Source organism: Melitaea cinxia, chromosome 8 (assembly GCF_905220565.1).
Source record: "Melitaea cinxia chromosome 8, ilMelCinx1.1, whole genome shotgun sequence".
Taxonomy (NCBI): Eukaryota; Metazoa; Arthropoda; class Insecta; order Lepidoptera; family Nymphalidae; genus Melitaea; species Melitaea cinxia.
The window spans coordinates 9,326,583-9,343,903 of record NC_059401.1 but is presented as its reverse complement, the minus strand read 5'-3'; the positions used below and the strand labels follow the sequence as shown (position 1 = coordinate 9,343,903).

The following is a 17,321-nucleotide window of genomic DNA, read 5'->3' as shown; positions in this document are numbered from 1 at the left end:
GCGATTGAATCAACGTCCTTTAAAAAATGCCAAATTGTTCTGTTTTTTGCTTCAAAAAAAGATCTGCCACGTCAAATTTACTAAAACATGGCGTTACCTTTCATACGTAAGTATTTTTTAATCACATTATTACTTGTATACTACTTTTAAACCTTTTTTAAACTTAAAAATTACAAATATTATCGATCGTGTTGACTCGATTTGCTTACCAACACCGGCCGCTCGCCCTCATACAATATCCGGATCGGTCGAGCGACTGATCGGAGTCTATTTCCGAGAAGTCACTGTCGCCGAGCGATAGTGTTGTTACCGGTTTGTTTGTAGATAGTTATCGATAAAAACGGCAAAGGCAAAAGAGGTGACAGACATTTTTGAGATTTTGATTTATTTAAAATATAATATTGCTAGCTTTTTTTAATAAACATAGTTATATAATAAAATTGCATTAAATTAAATATAATACGCGTATTACGAGTATTAATACATTTTACTAGAATTACTTAATGTGAACTTCGACCATAATGTTTTATATAAAAATTTGGCAGGTTTTCTGAAAATCCAAATTTAAGGGATACATGGAAAAAAATTGTAATAACAGATTAACCTGGATGCCCACAAAAAATAGTGTAATTGGTTCAGATCATATCAATACCACTAACTTTCAAGTGTTGGCGAACAATAGAAGGATTAGTCGAGGGTACCAAACCAACACTAACGCCACACTGTTTTTGTCCCGTCAACTTTGAAAATTAACAATGTTAAATCCATCCTTTCAGAGTCATCAACAAATCATTCAATCTAGCAGATGACAGGCTATCATCTTATGATGCCATTAGTGCTACGCTCCCTATTCCTGATTCGTTGACATCACAGTGTACATCATCAACTCCTCAAAATGTGGGTTAATTTTAAATCGTTTATTGTAGACTGGCATTGTTTGGCAGAACAACGTTGCACCAAACGTATTGTGACATAATTATAATAGTTAGACATATGCTGTCGCGACACTTTTTAACCGACTTCCAAAAAGGGAGGAGGGTCTCAATTCGAGTGTATTTTTTTATGTATGTTACTTCAGAACTTTTGACTGGGTGGACCAATTTTGATGATTTTTAATTTAATAGAATCAACCATATTATCATGTGGTTGCGCTTAAATTTCATCGAGATCTGATAACAACTTTTTGAGTAACCTTTGATAACGCGTATATATTACATATATATTTTATTACTTGTCGATGTAATTGAAGTCAGTTTTTTTTTTCGTATGCGAGCAAATACAATTATTGTAGATGATGTTTTCTACAAAGTCTTACTACATTATATATTTCTATTATCATTAGTTTTTGCAGCGCACGCAATGTAAGAAATTTTTTAGGATATTTTTTTATCCCTTGGGTTACATTATTGGAGTTTTAGTAAAGATCCCTAATATTTTTAAAAATATAGTATAACCTATGTCGCTCAAGGATAGTGTAGCTTCTCAACGATGAAATAAATTTTTGAATCGGTCCAATAGTTTCGGAGCCTATTCAATGCTAACAAACAAACAATCAAATCTTTACTCTTTATAATCGTTTATTTTACATGAAAATGTTTGATTTGTAGTATATAATAAATTAAGTTTATTTTTATAATAATATCTCACCTTTGTATCACTTAAAAAACATTATTTCCCTGACCGAGTAGTTGAATTTATCGATAATGCATATCGACAGTTGTTACAACCACGGCTGTTAGCAACTTTTCAGTGTAGTTGCGGTGTGTCATTATACTGTAATGACACAGAATGTATCTATGTGTGTGTGAAAAATGTAAGTGTGATTTTAATTTAGTATGTGTGAGTTTCGTAGTGACAGACAATTATTTTTGTGTGGGAATTAGATAAAGTGTGCATGTGTGTAATTTCCCCCCGCAAAAAATGACAGAAAGTTTTGTATCGGTAACAAACGCAATGGCCACTCCCCTCCGTGTTGCTCTATGCATAAAACCAACAAAATCAAGTCTCTGTGTGGTACTCGATAACGACTCTTGGCAACACTATTTTCTTCGTAAGTATTTTCGTTTAATTTATGCCTTGACGTATAGGGCACAGGAATGGGTTTAAGTTGAGTAACACAATTTGGAAAAAAAAATATTGAATTTTATATATATATTCTAGTTCTTGTTTTTTTTTTTTTATTTTGTTGATTGGTTTTAATTAAGTACAGAAAAGTATTTAGGAAATTTACTATTTTAGATAATAACAAATATTATTATTCTTGGTCGTAATGGCTTTCAGTTGTGCCAGAGGCACTGTCGATTTCGCCAGTGTCATGTGGGATAGAAAAGACGCGAAGGAGAATGAACAGTGTGGTTGACATTGTAAGCTACAGACTTAGATCAAGTAAAAAAAGGTAGATAATGCGCGGCCTTTGTTGTTACTGAAGCCACAAAACTCAGCTCCTTCAAGTAAACACACGCGCTCACGCACACATATGCATCAAACTACGCTCATTTTCGTCAGTATCTCACGGGGCCTCGTACAGTAACTTTGCCTACAAAATGCCGTTCTTTTGTAATTAAATGGTGCAAAAACAATACCAAAGTGAACAAAAAGTCTGAAGAAATATCGTTTCATACGTAAGTACATACAAAACTTTATATTTTTTGTTATTCTAAAATAATATTGAGGTTATTCGGAACTTATTATTTCCATGTCCCGAAATGACGTACCGAGGGAGTGTTACCAGTAATTCTTATTTCCATTAGCCTAAAAGGCGGGTAAGTAAATTGTAGGCAATCATAGAAAAATAATTAAGTAGAAAGTGGACATCATTATTGTGTTTTTTTTTATCGTGTGATTTTATGTTTTACTTAAATTGAAGTCAAGCTAAATATGAATTTTTAACTCGTTTGTGTCTGTTTAAATTTGTGAATTAACTACTTATATTTTACTACTAAATATCATGATTTTACGTTTCCAACGAATATTTTACCTTAATTAAACCATTTTGATAAAGCTGACATGTATGGTACAAAACGTGGACTTCACAGAGTTCCATCACTTACTACTACGTATTTTAATGTTGTACTTTTTGTTCTAGGACCTACCGAATGAGTCTAAAATCAGTCGTTAACCAAGATTCAATCTTTGATACACCTAGAAAAAATAAACTAAGAGAAAAGTTAAAAAAACAGGAACTTTATTTAAAAAAAAAATGTAAAAAAATTAAATCATTACAGCAAAGAGTTAGATGTCTTTAAAACAGGAACTTGCCCTTCAGAGGAATCATCAATTACTTAAAAACGCAATTTTCATTGATTAGACACAGATTTATACAATTCATTAAATCAAAACTTGGCTGCAATAGATTTATTTAACAATTTGAAGCAAAAAAAAGGAGTAAATATATTTAAAACTATAAACAGATTTTTATTTTTGCATACCCATTTTACCTATATTAAATTAATTGTGTTTAATCCCACTTAATAAAATTTTCAGGGACTTTTTTTAAAAACTGTCAACACTTCACTCACTCACACATATTTAAAAAAGTGGCTTCACTTTTTTGTTCTAAGTGCGTTATCTATTTTTTTTACTTGATCTATGGCTACAGACTGATTATTCCAGACAGAAAAAAAAATAGGCTTATATTGTTAAACCACAACCTAAAACAACAGTCTAAACATTAATTTTACTTACATCTAATATTTTAATTATATTATATATTATACACACTAGGAAAAACAGGACGTTCACATAGTCTACCTACAACTTTATTTTGTTAATTTCTATATATTTACACAAAAATACACAAAAGGGACTAAACACAAACATTAACAAACATTCAACATTAATAAGTGGAGGAATTACACAGGGACGGATGTCATAGATTAGATAGGATAAAGGAGTTTGGGACAGTTGAAGAGAATGTGGGACACTGTCCCTTCGACATAGCATCGCTTTTTGTATAATTGGAAAGCATTTTTTAGCATATCTATATTGACATTGGCGAAATCATCTGTGCTATTCGGCACAGTGAAAGCCATTAATTCTAAATTCATTCATTCATTCACTATGACTGTCATATTGACAATTTAACATATTATATTTTTTTGCAGATATTTATTAAATGTCAAAAAATATAATACAAACCAGCCTACTTCTACTAGCATAGACATATAAATATACATACAATGATAACAAATAGCTTTTGCTGGAAAACAAAAAAATATATATTGTAGACGTATAATTTAATGTAAGTAAAACAAAATATAAGGATATTGTTATGAGATCGTTTTGCTAATAATTGATTTATGCCTTTGTGTCTTAATAACATATTGGAGTCATGCCTGGAGAAGTGTTTAAATGTGTAGGTTGCATAAATATGGCCGGTGTAGAGGAAGGTGAAATACCGAAGGACTTTATTGAATACGACTTCGCTGAAGATGCTTTGGATTTTGAGGTTAGAATTCATATAAACCAAGTATCATTACAAATACATGAATATTATCTCTTGGTCCTCACCTTACATACTATCAAGATATTCATTATTTTGCTTAGTTCAATGGACATGAGTCTTAGTATATTGTTTTTTTTTTTTATTATTATTAACTATCCTGCTTTTATTATGTTTACTGACAAATCAAAATCTTATCAGTCTATACTATTCCATGATAAACATGTTCCTTTTAAAAAATATATTAAAATCATTTTGAGAATAGTACTTTGATAAAAACATCCAAACTCTTTGTACTTATGTGATAGATTCTTACAAGTAACATTTTCAATAACTTAAATAGTTTCAAAAAGGTATAAATATTTAAAAATAATGATTTCTTAGAGAGCAATGACACTAATATTTTACTTTAGTCACATTTATTGACTTAAATTACAAGCTACCTAAATTAGAATAATAAATTTGATGTCAGATTAATTAAAACTATAATGTATGTATAATTGATGAGGAATGGATTATGTATGTTACTAGAGAAAAAGGTAACATCTAGTATTTTACCAAGGCACTCTACCTCTACTTATTCTAAGATATTCAAAGATTTATTAATTAACATAAATGGTTAATTTAACAAAATTGAGTTATGATAATTTTAAAATGTTGGAAAATTCTTGAATATATTTAAATATTTATACCGTGGAGTTCTAATGACATTTTAAATAAATATTTTATATGTACTATACAGATTTAAATATTTAAATTAAAATTAACACTAAAAATAACAGCATAGCTTACTGCATTCTTTCATACATATATGTATGTATATTTGTGATATAGAATGAACTGTAGGTTTTTTTATGGATTATATATTTTTATGTATAATATATGCAAATATCTTTTACCAGGTCTTGGTTAGACTACAACTGGAAATGTAATTTTGGTTTGCCTTTAGCTATAAAATATCCAGTTTTCAAGAACTTCAGCTATATGTTTTATGCAACAAAGAATTTTTAACAAGAATCTTGGTTTTTCGACAATTTTGTGTTGTTTGATTTTCTACCTTGTTGTCAATTTGGGCATCGGGGCATTTACAGTATAAAGTCTCTATCAAAATCTCATCATCTGATCACTTCCATTTTTAAATTGGCAGTAACAATCTGTCGAAATATTAAGCAAAAATAAAGATGCAAAGGTCCTGTTTCACCAGTTGTGTATAACACTATTTCAGGGTTGATGGATCCAATAGATAAAATATTTTGACATTTTATTCAAATTTCTATTTGCAAATATGAATGTTTAGATTTAGGTCTAGTTTATTAATCAAGGATAAATAAAGCCTGTTCTAACTCCTTATGCTTAAAGTCTATACTATATGTAACTTATGTAGAGGATAAACTAAATCCATAACTGGTGATATCGGCTCACAGTATATTATATTGCAATAAGACGCATAATCAATACTCATATAATAATAATAATTTCTGACGATGCATTGGTGCAGCGATCATAGTAAATACTGCACTGGCGGTTGCTGGCTTTATCCTCACTCATGACAAACATTTGTATAAGCTATATTGCAGTGATTTGGGCATTTTTGATGGTTTTCTGTGTGTGTTTTGTACTCCCAAAACAGGAGAAAATCATAATGTTGTCCGTTGTTAGGAGATGTTTATGTATTTAAGAAAAATCTAACAAATTCATTTCTACAAAAAATGAGATATTCTATTAACCGACTTCGAAAAAGGAGGAGGTTACTCAATTCGACCACACACGACGATACATACATACATACATATAATTTTTGTTCGGGGATTACTTTGTTGTTTATGAACCTTTTTTGATAATTCTTTTTTTTTTTGGAAAGGAGATATCCCAAGGGTCGTACCATGATAAGAAAACCAGGATCTGATGATGTAATCGCAGAGAAATCGAAAGGAACCCTCGAAAATCGTAGTGACGATTAGTGCGTTTGCTAATTTTTTTCGTCAACTTACGTTGTTTAGTTTACGTTTACGTTACTTGTCGATGTTTTTGTAGTCGGTCTTTTTCGTTTGCTAGCAAACACAGTTCTATCTATGCCAAGCATAGTGTAAAGTTTACTTAGTTTGAATGAAACAGGACAAACTTTAAGTTCATACTATACAAGCTAGGACATTCCTTACTTTTTAGTAGTTAACTCAACTTTTCGTAATATTAGTGAAATCATCTGTGCAAAAATAGCACAAATAAAACCACTATTCCGAATTAATGAATAATAACTAAATATAATAGCAATTTTTCGTTTTATACTTGATCATTTATCTTTTGGGAATCGTGAGTATAATATTAAATAATATATTTCGATAACTACATAAATACCTAATTTATATACAGATGGCGTTGTTATCATATTAATAATAAATATTTAACAACTACTTAATCTTCTAACAGATGGCAGCCATTATTACGTCTCTGTGTATTTAAATATTGTCGAATACTGTTTATATATATATTTTTTTTTTCAATTAGGGACAAATAATAAGGAAACATTTAAATACGTGAAACTTTTGAAAACATCGATCTTTCAAGGTTGTTCGTACTCGCTACGTTTGCTACGATGAGACGTTCACAGTTTGCAGTCACAAACTGCAAACAGAGGACGCGGTAGTTGCGGGCGTAACTAGGACGCTAGCCGGTAATAGCGTTGGTTTTCAAGCGGATATTTTCGTGAAAATGCATAGGGCCTGATACAAGTGTATACGGTGAGCGTGTTCAGTGAGTTAAAATTCTGTCGCGGTTATGGTTTGTGGAGATCGATGCAGTTGCGGTGCTTTTTGTCAGCGTTTGTTTTGTCGCGGAAGACCGCCAGAAAATAGGGATAATGAAGAGGCAATACCATTTACATCGGTAAAGAAAAACTCGAGCATGATAAATGTTTAACACGTAAATAATATATTTTTTAAAGTTATTTAAGAATTAATAAACTTAACCCTCTTGTTTTGTGCTTTCTCCGTGTGAATTTTTGATTACAGCACCATGAAAATTAATCTTTTCTCAACATTGTATAATCTATCTAAAATTGTATTTGAAGTCTGAAGGTAAAACAGAACTGATGTCATTGAAAATAAACGCGGCTCATTTGATCGTGAAAACAAAAATAGGACGTGAGAAAACATAATATATATGACTATTCATATAATATGAGTCAAAAAGAAGGTAGATACGAGAAAACTTAATTTCATTTTGCTAAATACTACTTATTAGGTACTTATATAAATACTCGCAAACACAATTAACGTGAAAAGGATACGAAAACAAGTACCTATACAACAAAATTCGAATTTTTATTTATAATTCCAGTGCAAATATGGGTAGAGTGTTATTAACCCTTTCCCAACCAGATTTTGTCACAGTAATCGTTTTCCCAGCGCCAGACAGCCTTAGATATAATTTTAAACAGTGTTGGAAAATCTGAATAATTGTTATCGATATTATATACTAGCTCTTGTTTTTGACATCGTACGAGTCTGTTTTAAACCCTAGGAGAGAACCGTGCCAGTAGACCGTAGGTATAGTTCGCGTCATGTAAAAAGAACGCTGGCCTTGAAGCTGCGCAGAAGCGATTTATCGGTCTATTTGGTGGTACGGGGTAGGGGGACGGGAGTGTTTATCACTGTCGCATGCTTGCCGGTGTGCTATTGGTTGACAGCGGTTGACAGTTCGACGTCGACTCAAATTATTATCGCGCACAAAAGTTTTAAATTACAAAATTCTCCATTTACTATTTATTTCACTAAAAAACAATTATGAATTTATCATTTTAAACACATAAAAACTATTAAGATACGAATATCGAGAGTACAGATAATTATTATTTTTGAATACGACATTTCAATAACTAAAAAATTTGTTATTGCTTTTGTTTAAAAAAAAATTGTGATTTTGTAAAGTGATAATTATTATACTTATTTAGTTCGAATTATTCGCACTTGTATTTCTAGTATTTTTTAATGTACCTACCAATAACCATTATACGAAGCCGCGAGTGAAAGCCTAATTAAAAAATAAAACAGTAGTACTTGTGCGCGAGTATACCCATGCGCAAACGCACCCCCTCCAGTTTCTTTCAGCGTTCTTTTTACATGACGCGAACTATATATAGTTTGACAGTACCATCGATAGTATAACCGACTTCAAAAAAAGGAGGAGGTTACTCGATTCGACCGTATATATTATATTTTATGTATGTTCGGGGATAACTCCGTCGTTTATGAAGTGATTTTGATAATTCTTTTTTTTTTGTTAGAAAGGAGATATCCATCGATCATCATCATCATCATCATATATCCATCTGATGATGGGATCCCAGAGAAATCGAGGGAAACTCAAAAATCCGCATAGCTTTTTACTGAGTGTACCGATTTTGTGGTCACATTTAAATTTCATCGAGATCTGATTACAACTTTTAGAGTAATCTTTGATAATGCGTATTTACTTGACTATTTTTTCGTCTACCTACGTTGTATTACTTGTCGATATAATTGAAGCCGGTTTTTTTTTCGTTTGACTGCAAACACAATTATATCACTACTATTTGATAGTAGGTACCACGGCTTACGAAGAGTATAGATTAATGCCTAGATTGATGCAAAATAAAATAGTCTAGACATGTAGTAACAAGCTAATTAATAATTCAATACTTTGTTTTCTATTATTTAGTTTTTACTAGGGCATTACCACCTAAAATTATGGGGACGCTGTTTCAAGATTGTAAAAACACCTTATTTTACTAATGCATTTAGATTTCATTTTTATGTATCAAAATGATGAGCCTATTGTTTTGAAGTTGGATTGTTGTAAAGTACACATTCTGTACTAGGAATATTACACTGACGGCTGAGAAAGGGTTAATATCACAAATTGAATTTACAGCTGATTATCTCTATTGCAGTCAAAAATAAACTAGTTATTTTTAAAAGAAATATCAGAAAATAGAACGGCTATAATGATATATTTCTTTAACGAACGACATTTTAATACTCCTAATGTTTCGAAACATCTAGAAAAAAGTTTATTATCTACAGCTATGGTTAGCTTATGGTACAGGTATAGCTTTTGAATTTCACTGCCCTATATTAACGAATATCGATCGTCCCTAAACACGCAACGCCAACAAAATATAGGGTGCTAGTGCCTAATACCGACCATTATATACGTTAAAACAATTAAATACAAGCAAAATCTAAATGCCGCGTTGGCGCAACGGTCACAGCCATGGATTGTACCCGTTGTGCTGGCGGTTGCGTGTTCGATCCCCGCACATGACAAACATTTGTATTGGCCATACAGGTGTTTGCTGTGGTCTGGGTGTTTGTGCAGTCCTTGTGGGTCTCCCCACCGTGCCTCGGAGAGCACGTTAAGCCGTCGGTCCCGGTTGTTATCATATACACCTGATAGCGATCGTTACTCATAGTAGGGAATATATCCGCCAACCCGCATTGGAGCAGCGTGGTGGATTAAGCTCTGATCCTTCTCCTACATGGGGAAAGAGGCCTATGCCCAACAGTGGGATATTACAGGCTGAAGCGAGAGAAAATCTAAATGCGTGTAAATAATGTAAAAGTCATTATTTGTTACCACATGGGATAGATAAGCATTTATTACTCTGCTGTGTTAAAAGTAAAGAACGATTTACAAGTATTGGGTTGGGGAATGAGTTCGTAGCGTTTTTATCAAAGATGTTTATTTAATAGCCAACAATAAATGAATCAATATTATGTATTCGCGGTTGCTGTTTACGACTCTGGACCAATTCGTCGATGCCCTTCTGCAAAAAATCGCTCGATCTGGTATCGAAAAAGTTGTTGAGCTTAAGGTGCTTTTAAGGTCCTATTCATTGTTGAGGGTACCCCTTATATAGTTCGATTCATCCTCCTTCAAAAGTGCCTTGAGAAGCTCTTCTTCAAATTCAGAAAGTCTTTTGTTGAGGGGCGTGTCGTTGACGTTAAAATCGAACAACCAAACCATTTTCGTGCTATACTCACCTATAACACCTTCTGTATACGTTGCAAATGTCCCGGACTACTTCACCAGCTTTTTGGTCTCGATGAAAAGCAAAAGAAGAGCAGGCGTCGAAAATGTTGATTGTTACCTCCTGGATAATCATTTTTAAGCCCAAGAAATAAAAAAATAAAAAATTACTAAAAAAAAAACGATTAGCACATTTTTGTAGCGAGTCTCTTCCTGTGGGTGTCGTAAGAGGCGACTAAGGGATTGTTCCATTACCACCTTGGAACTTAAAACCCGACCGATGGCGGGATAACCATCCAATTGCTGGCTTTGAAATACACAGGCCGAAGACGGGCAGCAGCGTCTTCGGTGCGACAAAGCTAGCCCTACGGTCACCAACCCGGCTGCTCAGCGTGGTAACTAACACACATGAGTTCACGCCATTTTTGCGCGAACTTGCGGAGGCTTATTTCCAGCATTGGACTGCCATCAGCCATAGGCTGAAGTAATATGCGTTTAAAGAACAAGATTGTAGATGCTGCTTTTGTATTAAGTCTTTAAGACTTCTGTATTAATGAAAATTAATCGCGGAAATATAAGCCCATAACTTCCGAACCACTGCACCAAATTGAGTAATTTTCTTTTTTTTTGTGTTCGTTTTAGTCGGAACGAGGTATGTATAAAATATAAGCGATATATTCAAGAGAAAAGAATATAGCGGAACTAAGTTCGCCGGTCAACTACTAATCAAGAAATAAAAAAAAATCTTGTTTATATTTGTTAATAGGCGCACTGCTTAACCCTGGCACCAATTAAACGCAATCTATGACTTTGCTCGATGACCTCATGCTTATGAATCAACGCTTGTCGTCTTTGGTTTGCTTGCGTGTTTTGAATTATTCAATGTCCTCATGATTATTTATATTTATTTATGCATAGAATAATATTTTTTGTTTTATATATTCATACTTACGCCGGTTGAAATTCATTTATATTCAACTTGCAATAATCTGTGCAAATTGATAGATAATACTAACATAGATCCGTAATTTTTATAATTAAATGTACATATATAAATTGCATATTTATTTAGTGAATATTTAATTTTATTGCAATTAACGTGTTTTATTTAACTTATTTATTTCAGATTCAACTAGCTGAAGCCCGTGATATTAAATTCACTCAAAATTTAAAAGAACCATTATCTATAGGTACACATATACTATGTACGGGAACGCCCAGCGACGACTTACCATGGTATGATAAACATATTATATAGTACTATTCCTTATATTTAGGTTCTCAACGCAAATATTTTATAATTCTAGATAAAACTTAGGTTTTCAATGAAACAGCGTGAGAAAAAAATACAATGCTGATTTAAAGATAACCACATGTAAAAAAAAAATACTTATATCTTTTTTGGTATTTTTGTCTAAACGTTGTCCATATCTACACCACTATTATAAAATATGCTGTTTTCAAAGAAGCTTTGCTGAATTTAGGTATTTTTCTTTTTTATAAAATCGTCCAGATATTGAGAGAAATGAAAATGTAGCTAAATATTCTAAGAGTGGAGTTATCATTCGTCACTGTCAAAAATAGTATAGCCAACTATAATATGCCCAGTTCCTATGTCCAGAAAACGATAAGTTTTCCTACGACTCATTCAATTTCGAACAGAACATTTTCGATATAAAACCAGACTTTTATCAATGTGATATTTCTCAGGTTCGCAGTAAATATTGGCTGTGGAGACGCGGAGTCGGGGCGAGGAGATATAGCTGTACATTTCAACGTTCGCCTCCCGCAGTGCTACGTTGTAAGAAACACAAGACGACATGACAAGTGGGGAACGGAAGAGACAACCGCCTATAGGTTTCTATATTTCTATATTAAATCACCTTAAAAATCACCTTAGAAAAGTTATTAAAAAAGTAGTCGAATTTACCTTTTTATCCGTTTTCGATTTTTTCCGCTTAGGAACACATTTAGCGATTAATTTTTACTTATCTATATAGATAACTAGCCGACCTGACGAACTTCGTAAGGCCTTTTTTTTTCTTGAATATAATAAGCTACACTAATATTATAAAGAAGAAAAGTTTCTAACTTTTGTTTGTTTGTAGGGGGTAATCTTCGCAAATACTGATCCGATCACGAAAATTCTTTCACTAACAGAAAGCTACGCTATTCAGGAGTGACATAGGATATATCTTATTGTAATAGAACAAAGCATTCAGTGAAAAATCTTATATGCTGAATTCTCGTATCACAATGTTAGTTACCATACTCCTCCGAAACGGCTTGACCGATTCTCATGAAATTTTGCGTGCATATCGGGTATATTTATATATATTTTTCATACCCCTAAGTTGTAGGGGGGGGGGGGGGTTAAGGGGGTTTAATAAGATATATTGCAAAGCAACGTTTGCGGGGTCAGCTAGTAATATAATTATATTATTGGTTTCAGGTTATTCCCTTTTAAAATCAATCAGCCTTTTTCAATAGAGGTCTTAGTAGATGAAAAAGAAACATTATGGGCGGTAGACGGAGAACATTACTGCAGCTTCGCGCATCGAAATCCCAGTGCTTTAGGCGCTGAGTGGATTCAAGTAACCGGTGTTAGAGATGCCACATTAAATATACAAAAGACTGCTGTATACCCCATCTTAGCACCAGTTCCATTTGAAGTAAGTTATAGAAAACTTGGAGCACGTTATAAGCTGTCGGTCTCATTGTCGTCGTGTACACCTGATAGCGATCGTTACTCATAGTATCATATATATCCGCCAATCTGCAGCAACGTAGTGGATGAAGCTTCAATTTTTCTTCTACGTGGAGAAAGAGGCCTATGCCCAGCCGTGGGATGTTACGGGCTGAATCGTATTTCAAACTTATTGTTACTTAAAATTGAAACATAGTATTTACGCTTTAAATTCTTGAAACTGCATCTTGAACATTATCGATTGCATGAATAATTTGATATCGTGACAATTTAAATGAGTATTCGTAGTAGCTGTCTGTCAAGTGTTACTGATAAGTTTGAGTATGTAAAATTTTGTTCATTGTTTGTGTTTCATAGTACTTAATTTGTCATTGCAGATTCCTATAAAACCAACTTTGTCAGAACCAATCGAAGATGAACCTGTTTGGAAACGAAATATATTTGCCACATTACCAAAAGGAATTCCAGAAGGATATCAAGTCGTTATAATCGGAAGGTAATTAAACTTTAAATCCGCTGAAATTTAATAAAGCTAAAGAAAATATATCATTTAAAAATATACGCTTGACGCTAAATTGCTGGATAATAAAGATTTAATACTATAAAAAATCATGATAAGATGTATAGGATTAATAACCCTATTTATAGGAATTAGTATGCCTGCGTCGGCTCGGTACGGTATGCACGACTATTTGGTTTTTTCGCGTGGTTTTTTATTTTATACAACTAGGTAGGACCCTCCCAATTCCTCCCAGGAGTTCTGCTCACCTTACTCACCAACAGCAATACAACACTGCTTGAAAGCAGTATTATTTAGCTGTGATCTTCTGTAAGGTCGAGGTACCCCCCTACTACCCCAGTCGGGCTGCTCCATATTTTGAGCAGAAAATTTCCTGTTGTGCCCTCAGTAACATATTAAGCGTAAAGCATTAAATGTCATATCATGTTCTCGGCATTCAGGGCTCGTCAAGCCATGGGGTCCCAGGTCGCAATATAGTTATATTTAATTTTATTCCTTTTCATCGTGGTCTCTTTGCGGTCGTTGCCAGAAATCTGTTTATAATGGTATGATGCGCAAATCCGCACAGAGTTTTAATTTTGCTTGTGGCGTGATTGTCGATCTCATTGGCCATGTTCCACTTTATTTTATTTCATTTAACACACAAACAAACGAAATTTGAAATAGTAAACAATTCATAAATGAGCTAAAAAGTACATTACAAATTTAGGTAATGTACCCAGTATTATGCAATAAATAACAGTAGTTATTGTTTTGCTGAAATTACATCAGATAGATAAATACTTGACCACGCATTGGCGCAGCGGTCACAGTACTGACTGTTGTGTTGGCGGCCGCGGGTTCGATCCCCGCTCACGACAGATATTTGTATTGGCCATATAGTTTGTCGTGGTCTGGGCGTTTGTGCATGTGTATTGTGTGTGTTTCCGGACCCAACACAGGAGAAAATCCCACTGGGGGCCGTTGAGTGTGAAGCGTTTATTTATTACTATAAATACAACAGAGCGGTCACCAGTACAGTGACAGTACAGTAACGTGTCTCCCGTGTCAGACTGCGGCCCCTGCTGCACTCGTTCGCGCTGGACCTGCTGGACGCGGCGCGCGAGTGGCCGCGGCCCAACATCCTCGTGCACGTGAACGTGCGCGCGCACGTCGAGTCCGCGCAGGCGCGCCAGCTGGTGGTGCTCAACGCCTGGCTCGGCGCCTGGGGGCCCGAGCGACGGCAGCGCAGCGCGCGCCTCGTGCCCGGCACCGAGGTAATGATCATGAAAATAATAGATTTAGCCCGTAACATCCTTTTACTGGCCATAGCCTCTTTCTCCGCGTAGGTAAAGGATCGGAGCTCAATCAACACAGTAATCAATGTCCGTATCGTATGCAGGATACGTCCACTGATACACTAATTCGCGCTGGACCTGTAAAAACCTAAAAACGTTGTATATTTGTTGTTGTGTTCTTTAGACGACGCTGCGCATCGTGCGGGGGGCGGGCGAGTGGTCGGTGTTCGCAGACGACGTGCTAGTGGGCGAGTTAGATATGCGGGCGGCGGCGGCCGGCGTTCGCGCTCTGCGCCTGCGCGGGGACCTCTACCCGCGCCGCCTGCTTCTCTGCCCCGCTGCCCACACCCCCGTCACCCCCACTAGCCTCACCAGTACTCAACTGGGTTCTTGAATACCTTAAATGAGTACTCATAAATATCATCATAATCGTAGAATAGTGATGGAAATTCATAAAAATCAGTCGTTTCGGAGAAGTTCGGTAAAAACCTTCGTGATACGAGATTTTATATAATAGATTTTACATGACAGCCATATAAACGAATGTCTAATTGTGCTAGTTTTTATATGACGAATTTTTTTTTAAACGAATAGACAAAATAATTTCTTAAATGTCGTAATAATATTTAGACATTGTTGTATTTAAATATTGTAAAAAATGATTTCCGTGTTTTTATTAAAACTGACACTATTATAGGATTATGAAGATATAATAAATCGTTGAATTTTTTTAATTACTTATATAATAATATAAGACTGGCCTGTGTAGTGATGTGACCTTAAACTGCTTGGACCCGTGACGAAATTGAAAGAAAAAGATCTGACTTTGATAATAATTGATTAAGAATGTTATCTGGGTTCCACCGAGCTAACGATGAAACATAGATATGGTGTAGAGTTACCAAAACGAAATTAATGAAATTAATGGACTTTATAAAATGTACAATTCTTTTCAGTTCATTTAGATACTGGTTTTTATTGATATTAAAATAATTATTACACTTAAATATTAAGATTGTTTATATATACATGCATTTTTGATATGTTAGTTGATCATCAAGTGCAAAAATTTATTTTAATATAATTGATCATGTACTTTATAGACTACGAGTATGTGAAGAGACAATAGACTTTAAGGATACATCTGATTAATATATCGCATTTTCTTAGATTAAGTATGAAATGTAAAGTTTTTGTATTTTATATAAATTTATTTTTTAAAAAGATTTATTTATTTTTAAATTGATTTTAAAATGTAATAGGTGCTGCCATATGTAGAAATACAGATACCGTATAACGTATATTTTGAAAAATTAAATACAAAATATTTGGCAGGCAGATCCTCTCTATCGCGGAAGAGGATGGATTTGGATTCCGCCCAGACGTGTCGAAGGAACACCCCAGAGGTTTTAATCCGTGCGAATCGGACATACCCTCCAGCTCCCCCGGGGTGGAAGCATCCGTTAGGGATTTCATCAGGGTAAAAAAAAAGGCAGATCCCCTCTGTTCTTACCATGTGATGAAACAAACATGATTTATATTGGAAATATCGAAATCAAAACATTTTAAAAGTATTAGCTTTTATTACAATAAAAAATGATTGTTTAAATTATTTTAGAATATTTTAATAAATATGTATATCTAATTTATTTTTACTGGCAATTTGTTTCAGATAAAATATTTTGTTTTATAATTATACTAGTTTAACTAACTAATAATATACTAATTAATAATACTAATTTGTTTCAAATAAAACGATTTATTTTATTATTATACTAAAACTAAAATTATCAAACGTTAGCCTCAAAGCAACTAAAATACACTATACTATAAGCAGCTTGTTCATGCATAGTAAGTAAAATGGTGCAATGTAATGTTTATAAGCTTCATTGTTAAAATAATAACGCACTTCTTTTTAAAGTTAAAAAACGTAAAAGCACTTTTGATATTATTTCTATTTAAAAATACATGCAGGATTATAATAAGTATCAGATTACATTGTTAATTTTTAAGTATAAAAGAAATTCTTTGAACTAAAAATGTGTTGTTAAACTTATAAAATGCCGTCCCAATATGAATCTTAATTTTTACGATAAAGTGGTCGTAGTTACAGAAACTGTAAGTGTAACTGTGAGTGGCAAAAGAAATCTTAATAATTAGGTACTTTATAAAACACTTACATAGGTAAGTTTAAAAAGTCATATTATATGCTAAAATTTGAAAATTAAATAATGTTTGTTGTCGTCAAAAATGTTTCTTAACTATCCTTTTCCCTACTCATTAAATTTGTGAACACCCACAATACAATTACAATTTTTTTTATCCAGCTAATATATGCCATTGCGGTTTCTCGTACACAAGATACCAGTA

The 17,321-nt window shown here is 33.6% G+C and overlaps 1 protein-coding gene across 1 annotated transcript; it reads left to right on the top strand.

The window, feature by feature from the left end:
• Positions 1 to 4,115: 4,115 nt before the first annotated feature.
• LOC123655593 (galectin-4-like) lies at positions 4,116 to 15,505 on the top strand. Its single transcript, XM_045591359.1, has 7 exons — positions 4,116 to 4,447; positions 11,574 to 11,683; positions 12,158 to 12,304; positions 12,900 to 13,119; positions 13,532 to 13,650; positions 14,726 to 14,930; positions 15,136 to 15,505. The coding sequence occupies exons 1-7, from the start codon at positions 4,331 to 4,333 to the stop codon at positions 15,343 to 15,345; spliced, it is 1,128 nt and encodes a 375-aa protein (XP_045447315.1). The 5' UTR covers positions 4,116 to 4,330; the 3' UTR covers positions 15,346 to 15,505.
• Positions 15,506 to 17,321: the final 1,816 nt, after the last annotated feature.

Coding starts and splice junctions, on each gene's coding strand:
- LOC123655593 (XM_045591359.1), top strand. CDS start 4,331: ATGCCTGGAGAAGTGTTTAAATGTGTAGGTTGCATAAATATGGCCGGT. Junction 11,684..12,157: donor CCCAGCGACGACTTACCATG/GTATGATAAACA, acceptor GATATTTCTCAG/GTTCGCAGTAAATATTGGCT. Junction 13,651..14,725: donor CAAGTCGTTATAATCGGAAG/GTAATTAAACTT, acceptor CTCCCGTGTCAG/ACTGCGGCCCCTGCTGCACT.